General features: G+C 41.0%; 1 protein-coding gene across 1 annotated transcript in view; it reads left to right on the top strand.

The window, feature by feature from the left end:
- The window catches only part of MED13L (mediator complex subunit 13L), a 165,869-nt gene that overhangs the window by 66,183 nt on the left and 83,450 nt on the right, over positions 1 to 16,236 (top strand). The window contains exon 3 of the mRNA XM_041488317.1: positions 12,668 to 12,752. Coding sequence (XP_041344251.1) covers positions 12,668 to 12,752 — 85 coding nt within the window. The remainder of the gene's footprint in view (positions 1 to 12,667; positions 12,753 to 16,236) is intronic.

Raw genomic sequence — 16,236 nt, 5'->3', positions numbered from 1 at the left:
TTTATTTTAGAAATAGCATTTTGTGTTCTCCTGTGCATTGAACCCCTGGGCTACATGCACAGAACCTGCTTTAGGGAGAAGCTGCAGAGTGCTGTGTGCAGAGCACTGTTCTTGGGTGGCTTTGCCTGGATAGCTGTGGGATGCTGCTCAGGAGCGTGCTTTGGGTGAGGAATTTGATGAAAGCCCTTCATGTTGCATCCCAGAGGCGTTCTTCCAACACCTGTGCTGCTCCTGCTCTTGTCTGATCCCACTGTCTGTTGTTCCAGCGTGGTGCTATGGTGTGTTCAGGCTGCCCTGTAGGGCTCGTTGACCTTCTCTTGCCCTTTGACCCTGGATGTTCAGTCTGTAGGACTGCAGGAGGCAAATCCTTCAAGGGTAATAAATTCTCAATATTACTGCTCACATAGCAGCTATTGCTCAACTGTTCAGAGCAGGGGGCCATGGCAGAGTTTCTGTGTTGGGTGGCTCCCCCAGAACAGGGACCCACTGGGTCTGGGAATTGAATTAAATGGTTCCAATCAAGAAGTATTTCAGAAGTCAGCAATTAATGGGGATCTGCAGACTTGGTTTCTCTGAAAACCTTGTAACAGCCTTCCAGGGCCTAAAGGGGTTCCAGGAGGGCTGGAGGGGGCCTTAGGACAAGGGGTGGAGGGAGAGGACATTGGGAATGGCTTCCCACTGCCAGAGGGCAGGGATAGATGGGTGACTGGGGGATGTCATTTGGAGGCTGTTTTGCCCTTTAAGCTCCTGAATTAAAAATAGTATTTGAAACTCAGAGTACAGGTGACCCCTGTGTTGCCTGAGTTGTTCAGATTGTCCCAAAATACCTGATGCACCAGTGCAGCTGCCATGGAGTCAGCAGGAGTGGTGCCATCACCAAGAAATGCAGCTGGTGAGAGGGACTGAGCTAACTGGGAGGGGGTCTATTCACTGGGTTTTACTGGCATCAGGAGCTCTCATAAGCAAGTGAATTAAACATGTTAAGAAAGTTGAACATCTCCCAAACTAGTAAAGCTGCAGTTACAGAACACCTTTTTAAAAAAGATGTCAGGAAACTTACTTTTGTTTTCTATTTGTTCAGCTATTCAGTAGCCTTTTAAGTCTTGGAGATATTGGAATGGTGAGCATGTCTTTTGATGAGTATTCCTCCTCCCCTAAATGGGTGGGGTCGTATGAACAAAAGGTATTTAATGAATTATGATGGAGAGTTAAAGGTGAGAGACTTGGAGGAACAGGTTAAGACTCCTGATTAGATGGAATGTGGAAGTGGAAGCCACAGACAGGACCAGGGAAGATACTCTTGGGTTGTTGAAGATGAGATCTGTTCTGTTGTCTGAACTGTGGGAGTGTGGGATGTTCTATTTCAATGGAAGGATGGTGTGCATCTATCCCATTCCATGTGCAATTCAAGGGAGTTTGGAAATGGGAGGAACACCTCACCACTGTAAGTGGATAATTTCCTCACCTTTGAATGAGTAGACAAGACCCCAGAAATGAAGGCCAGGTGTGAGACTTTTTTCTCCTGTTGAAGCTGCCAAAGGAAATGCTCAGGAGCTGAGGAGTGCCTGGGTTTCCTGACACTCCAGCCTGGAGAGGGTCAGACAGCACCAGGATTCTTCTTTGCCAGGTGCTGCTCCGCCTCTGGGTGCCCGTTTGTGACAGTGCAAGGGAGTGGGATGTGTTTATCCCTGTTCCCAGGCAGTTATTCCTTGGCAGGTCAGCAGAGGTGCCCATTCATTCCCCACTTGCTGTGTGTCTTTCAACTTAGTTAAATCCACTCTCAGCAAAGCTAAACTGTTTGGGAAAAAGATTAAACCAGACAGTTTGACTAATTGAAAATGAGGGAAATCCTCTGTGACTGTGAACACTGGGTGTGCTTTGTACTGTATTCTGCTTTTCTCTAAGCTAAATCATTCTTTTCTCTGTGTGTATATCTACAGATAAAGTAGATTAACTTGTTGTAATCTTAGCTACTGTTTTAATAAGGCAAAGGAACATTTTGTTACTGTTGATTCCTGGAGTCCTTGGAGAGGAAAAACTTCAGGAATACTTGTCAGTAATATTTTCTAAGGGCAACCCATAATCCTGATTTTTCAAAAATTAAGTACTGGCTATGGTCTATATGCCATGAATGGAATTGGTCAGTCAAAAACTATCTGGAATGAAAGCAAAAGCTGGGGCAAGGTGTATTGGCATTGCTGGGATGGTTGGCCACTGCCTGATAATTTAAAGTAGAGTTGAGAAACTGATGTTTCCAACAGAAAAATATATTTCCAACTGTGGTGAAAAGCTGAATTTCAGAAGTGCTGTTCCATCTGTTGCTGAGGAGGTCCCACTGTGCAGGTAACAGTCCAGTAAAAAATTTAGTAGGGAATTTGGAATCTTATAGGAAGCACTTACATAGAGAAACACTCAACAGCACTAAATTAAAATACACATTTATGTGCCTCTTTTTTCTTTGTGATTTGTACAACAGTTGCTTATTCTTAAATATGCTTGGTTAGATGAGTTCTTATTCTTCTCCTGCTTCCAAGCCCTTTCATTTTGTTTCTGCAATGAAGATGTAACAATTTATGACATCACATTAATATCCATGGCAACAGCCTGTAAAGTGAACAACATATTGCATTTGCATTGCAGAACCAGCAGTGAGGGAGACGGCTCCTGCTGAAATATGGATATGGGAAAGAACTCCAGCAGTGAGCACAGGGGATGCCTGGGAAGGGGAATTCTTTTGTAGTGGTCAAACGTGGTCAGTTGGCTCAAATTTTATAAAAGTGATCTTTGGAAGGAGTCCCAAGTGCAGAGGAGTCAGAAGTAGCAGTGCTTTTTTTGATTGAATAGACAGTTAAATCACAACTTTCTATTCCTGGGTGTTCCTCTGGGAGCTTGCTCATCCCCAAGGGAATCCTGCTCAATTGGGTTCTTGTTTGCAGCAATTCTCACAGGAGAGATCTTACAGAGCAGGTCTGGCTTTAAATTAATAATTGCTGTATATATGTTCAGCCTTAAAGATCATGAGAAAAGCTGAGTACTTGGTAGTCTCAGTCTGTAAAATCTTGTAGTTTAATTTATTACTACGTGGATTCCAAGGACTCCTGTATTTTAGAACAGCATTCCAGGCCTCAGTAATTTGTTTCTTCCATTCCCCATGCCATGTTGTGTCTACCTCATTATTTTTCTCCTGTAATACCTTTTGTTTATAAACATGAGTAAATAAACATGTTATTATAAATAAGAATGTTCTGCTGAAGAAATTGTTTTTCTGTCCCCATCTGAAAGAGCACCTGCAGTAGTCCCTGCTGAGAAGGGCAGGGCTGGGGAGGCAGAGGGGTTGTTTTCCTACACTGAGCTTTTGGTACCTGTTTGGGGCAAGTATCTGTTCAGCCAGCACAAATAATGGACATCAGGATTTTCAGGGATCTTCCAGAGCATTTCCCAAGGGATCACACATTTGATCAGATTATTTTTCAAGGAAGTTTCTCTGCTTTCAAAGCAGTTTCATATGGAGGGTTTTGTTTTAAAAGGAGCACTTTCACTGTCCCCGCTCCACACCGGCTCTCTCCTAATATGTTTATTATTGCATGTGGTCAATTTTTTTCCCCTGAAGTTTTATTTTTAGCCTGTGTGATCTTGGATCCTTTTCTTAATTGAAAAAGCAGCCTCTGGGTGAAGAGCCCAGACCAGGTCCCAGCCAGCTCCCTCTGCTGGCTTCCTCAAAGGACAAAAATAGATTTAAAAACCTGCTTTAAAACCTGCTTGACATTCTGCTGCTTCCAGTTCAGGCCCTTCACTGGCGGAGCTCAACACAAAACTGTCATTTCGCTTTTGCTTCCGTTCAAGTAGCAGCAAACTCCAGTAAACATTTGCTTAAAGAAGAGCACAAAGTATTTTGGCATGTTTTATGGGGAGTAAAGAACAAACAAAATGACAAAAATATGCTTGTTTTGTCTTTGAAGTCTGTTCTGCGTTTTTATTCTGTGCCTGTGGTTTTTGGAAGGCTCCTGGCCTCTCCAAAAAGACGAGAATATGAGGGAAAAGGTTCTCAGTGGCACATTTATAAAAAGATATTTCATTTACACTATTCTTCATCCCTCAACTAAAGATGCATTTTCTTTTTTTTTTAATTTCCAAAAATGGTTGCAAAACTGAGAGTATTTTCTTTTGAAAGTATGTTTTCCAAGTATTTTATTTACAAGCATTAGGCTGACCATAACTGTTTTTGTGCTGATGTTGGCTATTGCTCAAAACCCTCTGTTTCTGAAGAATATAAACCTTGTAAGCTAAAATTTATTTTCTAATTGATAAAAATCACAAGCTGAAAGTCATGTTTGGAAAGACCTTTAATGGGATCATGCTATGGTTTGGATTGGAAGGGAACTTTGCTACCCAAACAACCTGCCAGCAATATTAAATTTGGGGTTGCCTGCTGCTAACTCTTACTTTTGTATTTTTGGGGATTGTTGGTTGGGGTTTGGGTTTTTTGCGTCCTTCAGCTTTTGCTGCTGCAAGGTTTTAAGTACACAAATTGAAAAGTCAATTTTGTTGTTTATTCCTGTGTAAAATACAATGAATTCCAGCAGGGAGGTAGGAAAACAAGTAGTAAAATAAGCTTTAAAACATTAATTTGAAAGTATATACAACTTAGAAAAATATATATTTATTCACATCTTTTCCTATTTTCAAACAGTAACATGAAGGACGACTTATCTGTTATGTTCCATGTATAACAGAATTAGTGTTGTAGCTCACACGTACAACCTTTGGCTATTTTGTGTGGGGAACACGATGTGTATTTAACACCGGAAACTGCTCTAAAAATACTTCCTGTATCCCTTTCTTAAATCCAGATCTTGTTTTCTCACAATACAGTACTACAAGTAAGTTAAGGAAAATCAGATTTTCTAATGAAAGGTGTTATTTCTATAACATTAGGTTGGTTCCCCCCCAACATTAGGTTGGGGGGGGAAAAAAGGGAAGAAAATAGGAGCCTGGGGGCTGCAAATAGTGATACAGGACCAAAAACAAATGTGAGCTGAGGAAAAATAAGCACAACTCTGAATTTTTATGCAGAAGGGTAAACTTAAATTTGAACTGATGGAAACCCAAATGTTGACTTGGTTAAGTCAGCGTACAGCTGAGGTGGAAATACCAGCAGTTCTTGTTGCCAAAGCAGAGCCCAGCTGGGTGGAAGCGGAGCTCCGGGGCCTGGGGAGACTGGGCACGTTATACCCGGGATTTCTCCATAAATGTCTCCTTGGATGTGTCGGAGATCTCCAGCTGTCATCCTAACATATCGATTAAAGGCTGTGGCACGCAGCAGACGTGAAGCAGCGAGGAACGCTGCCCGGGCTGCCTTGCTGCGGGATGAGGACGGAGACTCATGCCGGGCCCGGCCGTGCCCCTCGGGCCGGGGCCGCGCTGCCCCCGGACGGCGGCGGGAAGCGGCGCCATGGCGGGCACTGCGGGCACCGCCATGTCCCCTCGGCCGGGGGCAGATCCTGGGCTCGCCCCGGCATGCCGCCTGAGCTCCCTGGGGATGTGGGGGTGGATCACCGGGAGGCACGGCCGGAGGGCGGGGTGGGATTGGGAACGGCACGGGATTGCAGAGTTTGAGCGGAATGGCCGGTCCGGAGCCGGGCGGGCGTTTCTGAGGCAAAGCCGTGCCGGCAGAGCTCGGGCCGGTGCCGCGCTCCGGACTGAGCTGTGCTCCAGCAGTGACGTCCTGCATTCTTGGGGAGTGAGGGAAGACTCCGGGTTCCTTTCGCTTTCCAAGTAGGGATTAATAGGGACGGCATTTTTCCTCAGAACAAGCTCTGTGTTACTCGGGGATGGCTGAACTCGCTCTGATTTCTCCGGAGAGAGACTCGCTGCCCTGGTACATTCCGTTACCTCCAGCAGAGCTCTGGGAACAGGGAATGCAGTCAGTGTCCCATCAGTGCTAGTAAACACCAGTTGTGCTTAGAGAGGAAAAATACAAGTCCTCCTCATCGCATTGATGTGCTGAGGAAGATCTTCCTGCTGCACAGGCACTGCAGGAATTCCGTATTCTTTGAACCTGGGGAGATCAAAAGGCAGAAGTGGGGGTTGCCGCTGATGTGTGGAATTGAGGGTCACACTGGCGGCAAGGCCCAGGTGGGCACTGGAAATAGAAGTGAAGAAAACGGGAGAATTGGAGGGAAAAGAAGAGAGCAAATCAGGTTTGGAGAGTACAGGTTGTTTCTGGGATTAGGAAACTATAATATACTTTTGAAAATTGTATTTTCCTTCAAAGTTTTTTGGGTTGCTTTTATGTTGCTTTGTGACAAAATACCTTTAGTGTCTTTATTCTAAAGAGCTGAAGATGTAATAGAAAATGAAAAGTTCAGAAATGTGAGAGGAAATTCTAGAAACTCCAAGGAGTAAAGTTAAAAAAATACTTATTTTCTATTGGTATCCTTAGCCTGGTACATTTTAGGAAAAGATGGTGAAAATCTCCCCAAACCTTTAGTGCCTTTTCACTATGGTCAGGTTGTGCTTTTCATTTATAGGAAATACCTCTGCAAAGAAGTATAAAGTGCCTTGGAAATAAGCCTGCTTAACACAAACACATGGTGGGACAAATGAGGCAGCGTAAATCAGGGATTGGAGGGATTTTCTGGCATGCGAGAGCAGGTTTCCCATTGCATACAACTTCCTGCTTTGCTTTGGGAAACTGTGTAAACCACACAAAATTGTGTCTTATTTCTGTTCCTTTTGCTCTTTCTGGTGATTGTAGAAAGCATTCAAAACAAAAACCACGCGGCAAATCCATGGTTTGATTTGGAATCTGTCCTGTCTCGGGAGCGAGCAGCTCAGCTCTCTGTACAGCTCATCTGCATTCCTACAGAGAGAGCAGACTCGAGCTGTAATTGCACAGAAATGCTCGTTCTGATTTCATAGATAATAATTTTGGTTAACCAAGCTGCTGAGAAACCTTCCCTGTGAAGATCTGGCTGTGGTGTGCTCCGGTGAAAGGCAGGAGAGGCCGTGCGGGAGCTCAGGAATGTGAGTGTGTGGGCCAGGGAGAGGATGTAACATTTAATGTATATTTTATAAAAAACAACTCTGTACCTACTGGGATTGAGGAAGCGATAAAAGTATTACTTTAAGTAGTGCTAACACAATCTAAGTGCAGATAGTTACCTACCATCTGTTTTTCAATAAATAGCTATTATGCTAATTTCTGTTTCAATGCGCAACAATTAAAGCCTCGGAGTATTCCTGTGATATTCAACAGCTGTTGCCTTTGAAGGTTTTATTTATCCTTCTGAAGTGCAACAATTTTAGTTTCATAGTCAACTCTGCTTGCAAGTGTTGGTTTTTATATCGAAAATTGCGGTGCATTGAGATGCAAACTCGGGCCGTGCCTGAGCAGCAATCTCCAGCCATGGTCTCCATTAATATTCTGATTTTCCTGGAAGCTGTTAAGAATACCTTGGGAGGATATGGATTGGAAATGCTTCTGTGCGTGTCCAGTAAATATTCCCTGTGTTTGGAAATGGGAGAACACAAATGAATCATTCTGGGGAGCATTTGCACTGTTTTGGTTCATTTTGTGATGAGCTGACTTGGGGAAGGGAGCCAAGATGGATTCTCAGGCCTGTACAAGTGAGCAGCACAATTTCCCTACGATCATAACCAGCACAAGGAAATTAGATCTCTAAGTGGGTTGAATCTGATTTAGTAATAAGTCAATTTAATCACTAATGACTTCAAACGCAGATTTTACAAGGTGATCAATGGCAGTATAGCAATGATCGATCAATGACGTTGTCTTTAATTGGATTTTTATGGGTATAATGTAGTTTTTCAGAATTAATGTACCATTGCATTGTGTTGTTACTCTCTTAACTCAATTTTTTAGGAGAAATGATGCTTCAAAATGCTCGTTGGTTTTTGAAATATTGTTTTAAGAGTACACTAATAAAAATACAGATGAAAAATTAAATGCTTGCTTTTAGTAATTTTATGTCTGATTGTGTTGGAGTTGTTTAGTCATGTGTTTTTAAAACATTGAAAAATCCTCACATCCTTCATATTTCATGGTAACGAGGAGGCAAAATATCAAAGGCTAGGACAGAGCATGTGCTGCTCTGAATGTGAATCTTGAGGAGCTGAGTAAGTCCCTGTCCTCAGCAGTTTGACATAGTAATCTTCCCTGGAAGTAATCTCCTTGTCCCATGTGTCCTGCTTTAATCTATCAGTATTTCTGCAGTGTGCAGCAAGAAATTGATTTTCAGTAATTTTAATGGCTGAATAACTGGTGCTGTCCCAGAGTGTTTTTTCATATTTGCAGTGGCCAATGTGGTAACTGAGGGCAGTGTTCTGGATAATGGGTTTCATTAGCTCTGATGCCTGAGGTAAAAAAGCAGTAGGTGGGAATAAAGCCTTGTTTTTGATGTCTAGACGTTCATTTCAGCTGTTGCTGCAATATGATACATTAAAAGGAAATATGTAACATAGCTCTGAGGAAATATGTATTCTTTGAAACTAATTCTGCTTTTAAACTGCACAAGGCAGTGTGACCTGAATTATTAAAATGTGGGTGGCTGGATTTCTTAAAGGTATAACTGTCTCTGCAGCGCCGGCACAGCCTTGACTTGCCTCCTCTCCTTCCTTCCTATATTTCTTTTAAGTAAAATATGTCAGTTTGGCCACTGAAGCAGAACAGAGATCTTATTATCTTTACAGTATCTCTGCTGGGAGACCTAAAATTATTGAAGTATTTGCTTTGATATTTTGCTGTGACTTCTCTCCTTGAAATTTTTATAATGGATCTTTTTTTTGAGAACATGGCTGGCTTCATAAAAATCGTTGGACACTTTGAAGACCTTAATATCTCTGACTTGAAAATAAAAAAGATCCCAAGCCAACTAATCTGCTCATTAATGTGTGTTTAAATTATAAATTTCCCGTGTAAGTCTAAATTGTTGTAGTTGCCTTTCATTCTTTTACCATCGGATCTGCAAGAACAAACATAAAAATCAGCACAAACATTTTATTCATTTTTTGAACCTATGAAAACAAAATCATAACAAATGCCTAAAAACTTTATATATGAAGGCTGTTGATTAATTCCCATTCTGTTTGAACACCAGCAGTGAGATTAACACTTCCACTGTAATCCATTATAAGTGTCAGATACACATTTTTCTTGTTTTGGATTTTCTGCTATTCTTGATAGTTTTTTTCCTGAGAATCCAGATTTTTAGAGACAGAATATTAATAGACTTGGTGGTTTATTTTGGGAGATGATTTCATTAAAAAAAAAAAAAAAAAAAACCAAAACATAACTACCGGAAAGCAGCAGGGCAGTGAGAAGAGGATGAGCTGTCTGTCTCCCTATGGCCCGGCAAGCAGTGACCCACAGTTTGTCCCCTCTGCTTTGCTGCCTCTCCAAACTCTTGTCCTCTGCTCTGACTTAAGGGAGGAAAATGTAGTTTGTGCTCTGTTGGGCTTTCTCTCACTAAAACATTCCATCTGTCCTTGATTGTTCCCCTAGAAGTCCTCTGTTTTGGAAGATACCTTTCACACCTGTTGTTCAGTGTTGCATTTGTTGGGTCTAAAGAGAAATGCCTCCAGGACAGGCCAGAGGTGTTCCCAAGTTTTGGAACCCGCACAGCACCTGTGTTCTGCTGGCTGTGCCTGGAAATGCTATCAGGAGTACGGGAAAGCTGAGGGGGGCTGGGGCTGAACATTTGAGTGCTAAAAGCATTAGAAATCATCATGTAGAGAGAGACTATTTCCTAGGCTTCAATTTGCTGTAAAGAATTTAAAATATTCTTCAAAATCTTAAATCTAGTTAAATTATAACTGTCAGGAACTTTGGAATTTATAGGGATAGTTTAACTTCTAGTGTTTAGCCAAGCTTTTTTATTGGTCACCATATGCATCCTGAAGTTGTAACTTGCTCCAGTCATTTCAACACTTTTCTTGTGGAGTCTGGATCAGGGAGCCAAAGAGCAGAGAGGAAGTGAAATGCTGCACTTCTAATTTTTCCTCCTCATTTTTATGGCATCAGACATATGTACATGCTCTTAATTGTAAGATGTACTTTTTTAGTAGGATAAAAAACCATTAAAGATAATTACAGTAAGTATAGTGCTTTAATATATATGGGAATTAAAGGCATTATTTATTATAGGAAAATTGTTATGGCAATGTCTTATGATAGAGTTAAATTTAATAGGGAAGTAATTTTATTTGCTTTTCATATATAATTTATGTGAATTCTGTGTGCTAAGAAAGGCAGTTTGGAAAATTGCAATATTGAGGGTTGATACCACTCCAGATTTTCCCCTTTTCCCTGTCCCACTCCACTGCTGCTCCTCAGCCGGTCTAACCACATGGCACACTTGACCCTCGGGACTTGGCTGCAAGGTTCACATTGCTTTTCCTAGGATTTTGGACACCCTCCTCCCAACCATTTCCTCTGCTGAGTGCAGGACAGCCATGGATGCAGCTGTGGTGGTGGGTAGGGAGGGGGTGTGCTGCCAGTTTCCATTCCCTCATTCAATCCCTCCTGCTGGGATGTGTAGTGCTTTCATGTCTGGGATTGTGGAGGAATAACAGGCTGGGGTAGCCCAGGGAAACTGAGCAGGGAAAAAGAATACAGGTGATGTCCAGACACAAAAGAATTCTGGATTAAAATTATCCCAACTCTACAGAATATTACATTCAGTGTAGCAGTGAAGCAGAATGATCTGATCTGAATTCTTCTGAAATGGCAAAATTGTACTTGCAGAAAATAGTTCTGAGAGATTATGTAAACTGTGACAGGGTCCTGTTAGTCTGCTGTGTATACCTGGGAGTAGGTAGGGAGTTAGGATTGAGAACTTCAGAACTGGTGGTGGGAACTTTCCTGTAAAATCAGACTTGATTCTTGTCTCTCCTATTTTGAATGAAGTTCCTAAAGCAGGGGCAATACCGGCAGTACAGCCTAGGATAGGGTGAAATTGCACAAGAGCTCACTGCTGTGTAAGAGTGAATTTATTTTGATTTTTACAGCTTCTGTCAACTTCATGATGTTGCCCAAAAAATTGATTTTTTAAATTTAAATACTGAATTTTCATGCAGGTGTGATCTCTCATAGTGTAACTAATCTGTAGATTTTCATATATTTGAGGATTATGAAATTTTAAAGTGCAGGACTCAACCTGCCTTGCAGCTTCTGGGGCTTCAGTAGCTCTGAGCTGTTGAGAATTTATACATCAATAGTTCTGGCCATGCACGGGGGTTTTGAGTCCCTCAAGCACAGTGTTTTACCCATGAAAGCCGAGGCCGTGTGGAGTTCTGTGCAGTAAATAGCCGTGGCCCATTACATCCTCGTGTCAGGGAGGGCTTGCAAGCACTAAAGGGCTGCAGTGGCTTCTGAGGAAAAGCTCCTTGGCTGCTGCTTGTGCCCGGGGGCACGGGTCTGTGTCTCCATTCTCCCGGCAAGTCCTGTGCTGCCCGATAAGGTGATTTTAGGTACTAACACCCGGCTTTTCCATTCTGCACAAAGAGGGGGGCTCTGTTACCGACATTAACATATCACAACACTGCACATGCAAAAAATACGCCTTTTCTTGTCTGAGTGTGTGAGTTACAGCTCCTGGAGAAGCAGCCGAACAGTGGCTCGAGGCTTTGAAGGCTGCTGACAATATTAGTATTTTCCATGGAGCACTAACTCCTTAGAAGCTTGCCTTTAAACGTGGTTGTAAACTATGCTGAGATAATCATCTCTGTGCGACAGACGCGCTGCTGGGAGGTCTCGTCCTGCAAATTGGCCTGGGAGGGGTGTGAAGTATTCAGCGCTAAGGTGCAGTAGAATTTTATGTTTGCACTTTTAAAGATCTGCCGACTACTCCTGTGAAATTGAAATGACAGAACTCAGACAATTAGCGAATTCTTACTCCTTGAAAAAGTTGTTTTATCGTCTGTTTTCACTCTGCGTCTTCTGGCTGAGTAAGATTTAGAATTGGGCATACCAGAAATAGTGCTACTCCTGGTAGTTTTAGCACCCAAAAGCCATGAGTAAGGACAGCAGATATTTCTGAGGGTTGTCTGTCCTTCAGGTGACTAATTCAGGCTGCACTCTACTCTGAGAGATAATTAGACTTACTTTTTTAAACTCTGAAATCTCTGCAGTTCAGTACTGAGTGTACAGGTTTTATTTTGGTATAAAATCTGCTGTGTATTGCTTAAAACTGCAATAGTTGAAGTCAGTACAATGGAGGAATTGCACTTGAGTGCGACAGCGAGAGGTTCAGGGGAGTTGTTTCATGTTGTTTCAGTTATGTAAATTGATTTTACACCTTTAATGATTCACTTTGTTTCTTGATTGTCGGCATCTGTGGTTAAGTTTTAAAGGATCTCTCAGCAGTGGTGGCAAAGAATGATCGTGCATTCCTCACCCCTGTACTTGAATACGGAATGCTACAAACAAATGGGTTTGCTTTTATGCTTTTGTGTTTTTTTTTTTTTCTTTAATTCAAAGGCTGCGTCTTCGGCAAGTAAAGATTAAAGCTGCTTGGGTGATATGGGTAATAGTTGAAATAGTTTAATGAAACATGCTACTTTGAAAATTAAAGCTATTGAAGATATGTTTTAGATAAATGTTTGTGTATCCCTATTCTGAGCATATTGACATTTTGTGTTTTTGTAGTGGTGGAAGAAGGATTCTGGGAGAATGGACTTTCCTATGAGTGTAGGACCCTGCTCTTCAAAGCAATTCATAATCTTCTGGAAAGGTAAGAAAAGCTCTAGTGCTCTCAAATAGTTCATTTTAATACTTAAAATCATACAGAATACCTACAGAGCAATTATATTATCATGGATCTTGAACTACATTTTTTAGAGTTAGACCTTGAGTCCAAGAGAACAGAATAGAGATGGATCTCTTAAGTCATTGACTCTGGTCATTCATCATAAAATGCTGTGCAAACGAATTAAACTCATACAAACAATAATGTTGATATGTATTTCTGCTCGGATTTTTGCTAAGGAGTTGTTTTAAAAGCAAAGAAGGGAGAGTTTTCACCTTCTTAAAGTGCTTAGTGAGTGTAATTGTATCTGACCTTCAGTGCCTTGATGAGGTTAAATGATACATATCTTAAAAGCTCTTAACTCTCTTTTCTCAATTATCCTGGTTACGTGAATGTTAAAATTTGACTACATTTGTGCACAATATTTAGGGTGAAGCTTAACAGTTCCTTGCTCTGATGAGCCATATATATTTTACATATATATATATATTACTTGACTGCAGAGTTATTCTGTGATTAGTTAATACACTTATGCCCTTTTTTTCCTTAATCCAGCTATCACTTTTTAAGATTACTGAAGATTATCTTGTTCTCTAGGCCCATTGAGGGGGACATGGTATCTTGTGCTATATAATTTTATTCTGTTTCTACAGTTCTTCAGGTCATCATTACCCTCCTGTATTACATTCTAGTTCTTACAAATTTGGATATCTTCTTACAATTAAACGTTATTAGACTGTTCCCACTTTCTTTGAGGTAATAATAATAATAATAATAATAACAACAACAACAAAATAGAGTGCACCTTTGTGTAGCGGTAATTTTGTAGAATACAGCCTTGGATATTTTTTCTTACAGAAAATAAGCAAATGGAGAACACTTTCATCTTGTCTCATTTAGTGTCCTGATTGCTTTGATGTAGATTTACTGGTAATGAGGTTTGCATTATGTTCCCGAGGCTGTATTTCCATGGGGTGACCGAGTTACCTGTGTGCATATCCGTGGGGACAAGGATTAGTTGTTGTATTCCCTGTTTTCTATCCTGTCAGTCTCTTCAGGGGATTTTTATAAGTTGTGGGCTACTTAGAATGAGTGGAAGCATAAAAATTAAATTCCAAGTCTAGGATGTTCATTAGTTCTTTTGCAGCTTTATAATATAAAATGGAAAATTAATTTGATATGTGTTTATTAATCTGTGGTACCCAGCCAGTTGACTTTTAAGTGTAAAGTGGCTAATTTTATTCTTTGGACCCCTTTAAACTTGTGAAATAAATTTAATTTTCTTAATATGTAATTTAATTGAAATTATTTGGCAGAGTCAGAAGAACTGTTCTATCCAGCTGTGACTGGAAAGTCTTTTTCTTCCAGCAGTAGTTGGTGAACACACCTCCGGTCACGTCCTGAGAAACTGAAACAATTCATGTTACGATAAACTGATATGATTCATGTTGTGATAATATGATACTATTAATGTTGTGATAAGATGATATATGTTGCGATAAGATGATGTGATTAATGTCATGATAAGCTGATATGATTCATATCATGATAAGCTGATACAACTCCTGCTGCAGTCCCAGCCTTGGACATGAGCATCTTCTCGCTCCTCTGCTGACTACAATTTTTACATTTTCATAGTTGAATTTAATTCAAGTTATCCACTTTTTATGTCTTTTTTTTTTTTTTTAATTGGTGTGCTGTACCAAATCTGAACTTAACATAATTATTACTTCATTTAAAGTAATAGCAACATGTGTGCAGGCTTTATTGAATAGCACTTCAAACTTTAAAGCCCTATTTTACCCGGTGTTTAGGAAAAGCCCCATTAATACAGCAGAAGGCTCGAATCCGTTTCTGGCCCATCAGTGCCGGGTGGTGCCGGCGGTTGCGGTTTTGCAGGGTTTGGGGTTTATTTCGTGGTTTGTTTTTTTTTTTGCTGGAGGCTGAGGGGGATCGGCCGTGGCGGGAAGGAAATGGCGGGAGGAGGAGCCGTGAGGGGGGAGCGGCCCCTCATGGAGGAGCCCGAGGGACCTGTGGGGACAACTGTTACCTGACCCTGGCAAAGGCAGGAAAAAGGGCCTTTACACAACTGATGGTGGGGTTTAATAATCTTTTTTCCCCTTCACCCTCCCCCACCCCCCCATGCTAATGCTCAGTTTATGTTAATTGGCAGTATAGAAAACTTTACAACATTTGAGGGATGAGTACTCAAAGTATTACAGTGTTGTTTTTTAACGATTGGTGTGCCCTTGACAGGTCATTTTTTCATGGAAAAATCAGAAATATAGGAGGTCAGGTGCCAGTGAAGTGCTGGAACAGCTGCACTGCTGAGGGAGGGATCGCCCAGCCCTGAGGAGGGAGAGAAGCCAGGACCTGCAGAGTGTTTCATGTCCTTATGTCATGAACTAACTGCTTTTTATGACCGTATATTAGGGGGTATTTTTATCGCAAGTCCATTGTTACAGCTCACTGTGAAAGACTAGTTACCTTTAGTGCTTGTACAGCAAAAACAACCATACTGTTGTTAACTGCCCACCCGGCTGCATCTGAGATTGTGCTGCTGCAGGCATGGCTCTGATTTTATATGGGATTATTCCTTAAATAACCCGTGATTTAGTTTAGCATGGAGGGTTGACTGATTTTTAAGGACAAATCTTCCCATGAAGACTTTTTTTCTAGGAAAGCAGCATTAGCTTGAGGCAGTTAAACCTGCTGTGGTGAGACACAGCGGTGTGGCATTGGAGTGTGTGTGATGGGAAGAGGTTATTACATTTTTTTGCTACTACAGATTATTTTCTTTAGGGATCTGATGTAAACTTCACAGACTTCCCTTTGTTTGTATAAAACATGCTGGCACTGACAGACTCTCTGATAGCAAATATTTCCTAGGGAAATAGTTGCTGAAGCTTTTTTTTCCCCACTTCTACTAATGTCTTTAGATCTCTGCTGCCTTAGCTTTCATATTCAGTTTAAGACATTGGTTATTCAACTGAAATGGATTATTTTTGCTTTAATTGAGAAAGTGCTGGTAGAATTTTCTTCAGCTTTAACTTTAGAAAGTCCTGCCAAGTTTATACAGAAAAATTAGGAGCATATTAGTATTTACATTGTCAGTTGTCCATTTCCTGTGTCTTCTAGGTATGCTTTTGAAGTGTAGATCACACAGCTTTTTTGAACCTCGCAGAATGTACTTGCCCAGAAAGTTTCATGTGATTTTTAGATCTTTTTTCCCTTTGTTTTGGCTAATCTCTAGCAGCTGCTATAGAAATAAACTATTGGAAAACTTAGAAGAGAGGAAAAATCCAGTTTTTTCATCTAAATAAAAAATACTGAATAGATGTGAAATGTATGGGCAAGGCTTGCATATTAGTTATAATGATATATAAACCACTAGCAACAAATAACCAGTTTTACAGAATTTTGGAAGCATATTATTTACCTTACTGAAAAATATGCCTTAATTATGAAT

The sequence above is a fragment of the Pyrgilauda ruficollis genome, unplaced genomic scaffold (genome assembly GCF_017590135.1).
Source record: "Pyrgilauda ruficollis isolate IOZ18807 unplaced genomic scaffold, ASM1759013v1 scaffold9, whole genome shotgun sequence".
NCBI lineage: Eukaryota > Metazoa > Chordata > Aves > Passeriformes > Passeridae > Pyrgilauda > Pyrgilauda ruficollis.
This window is presented reverse-complemented; position numbering and strand designations above follow the sequence as displayed.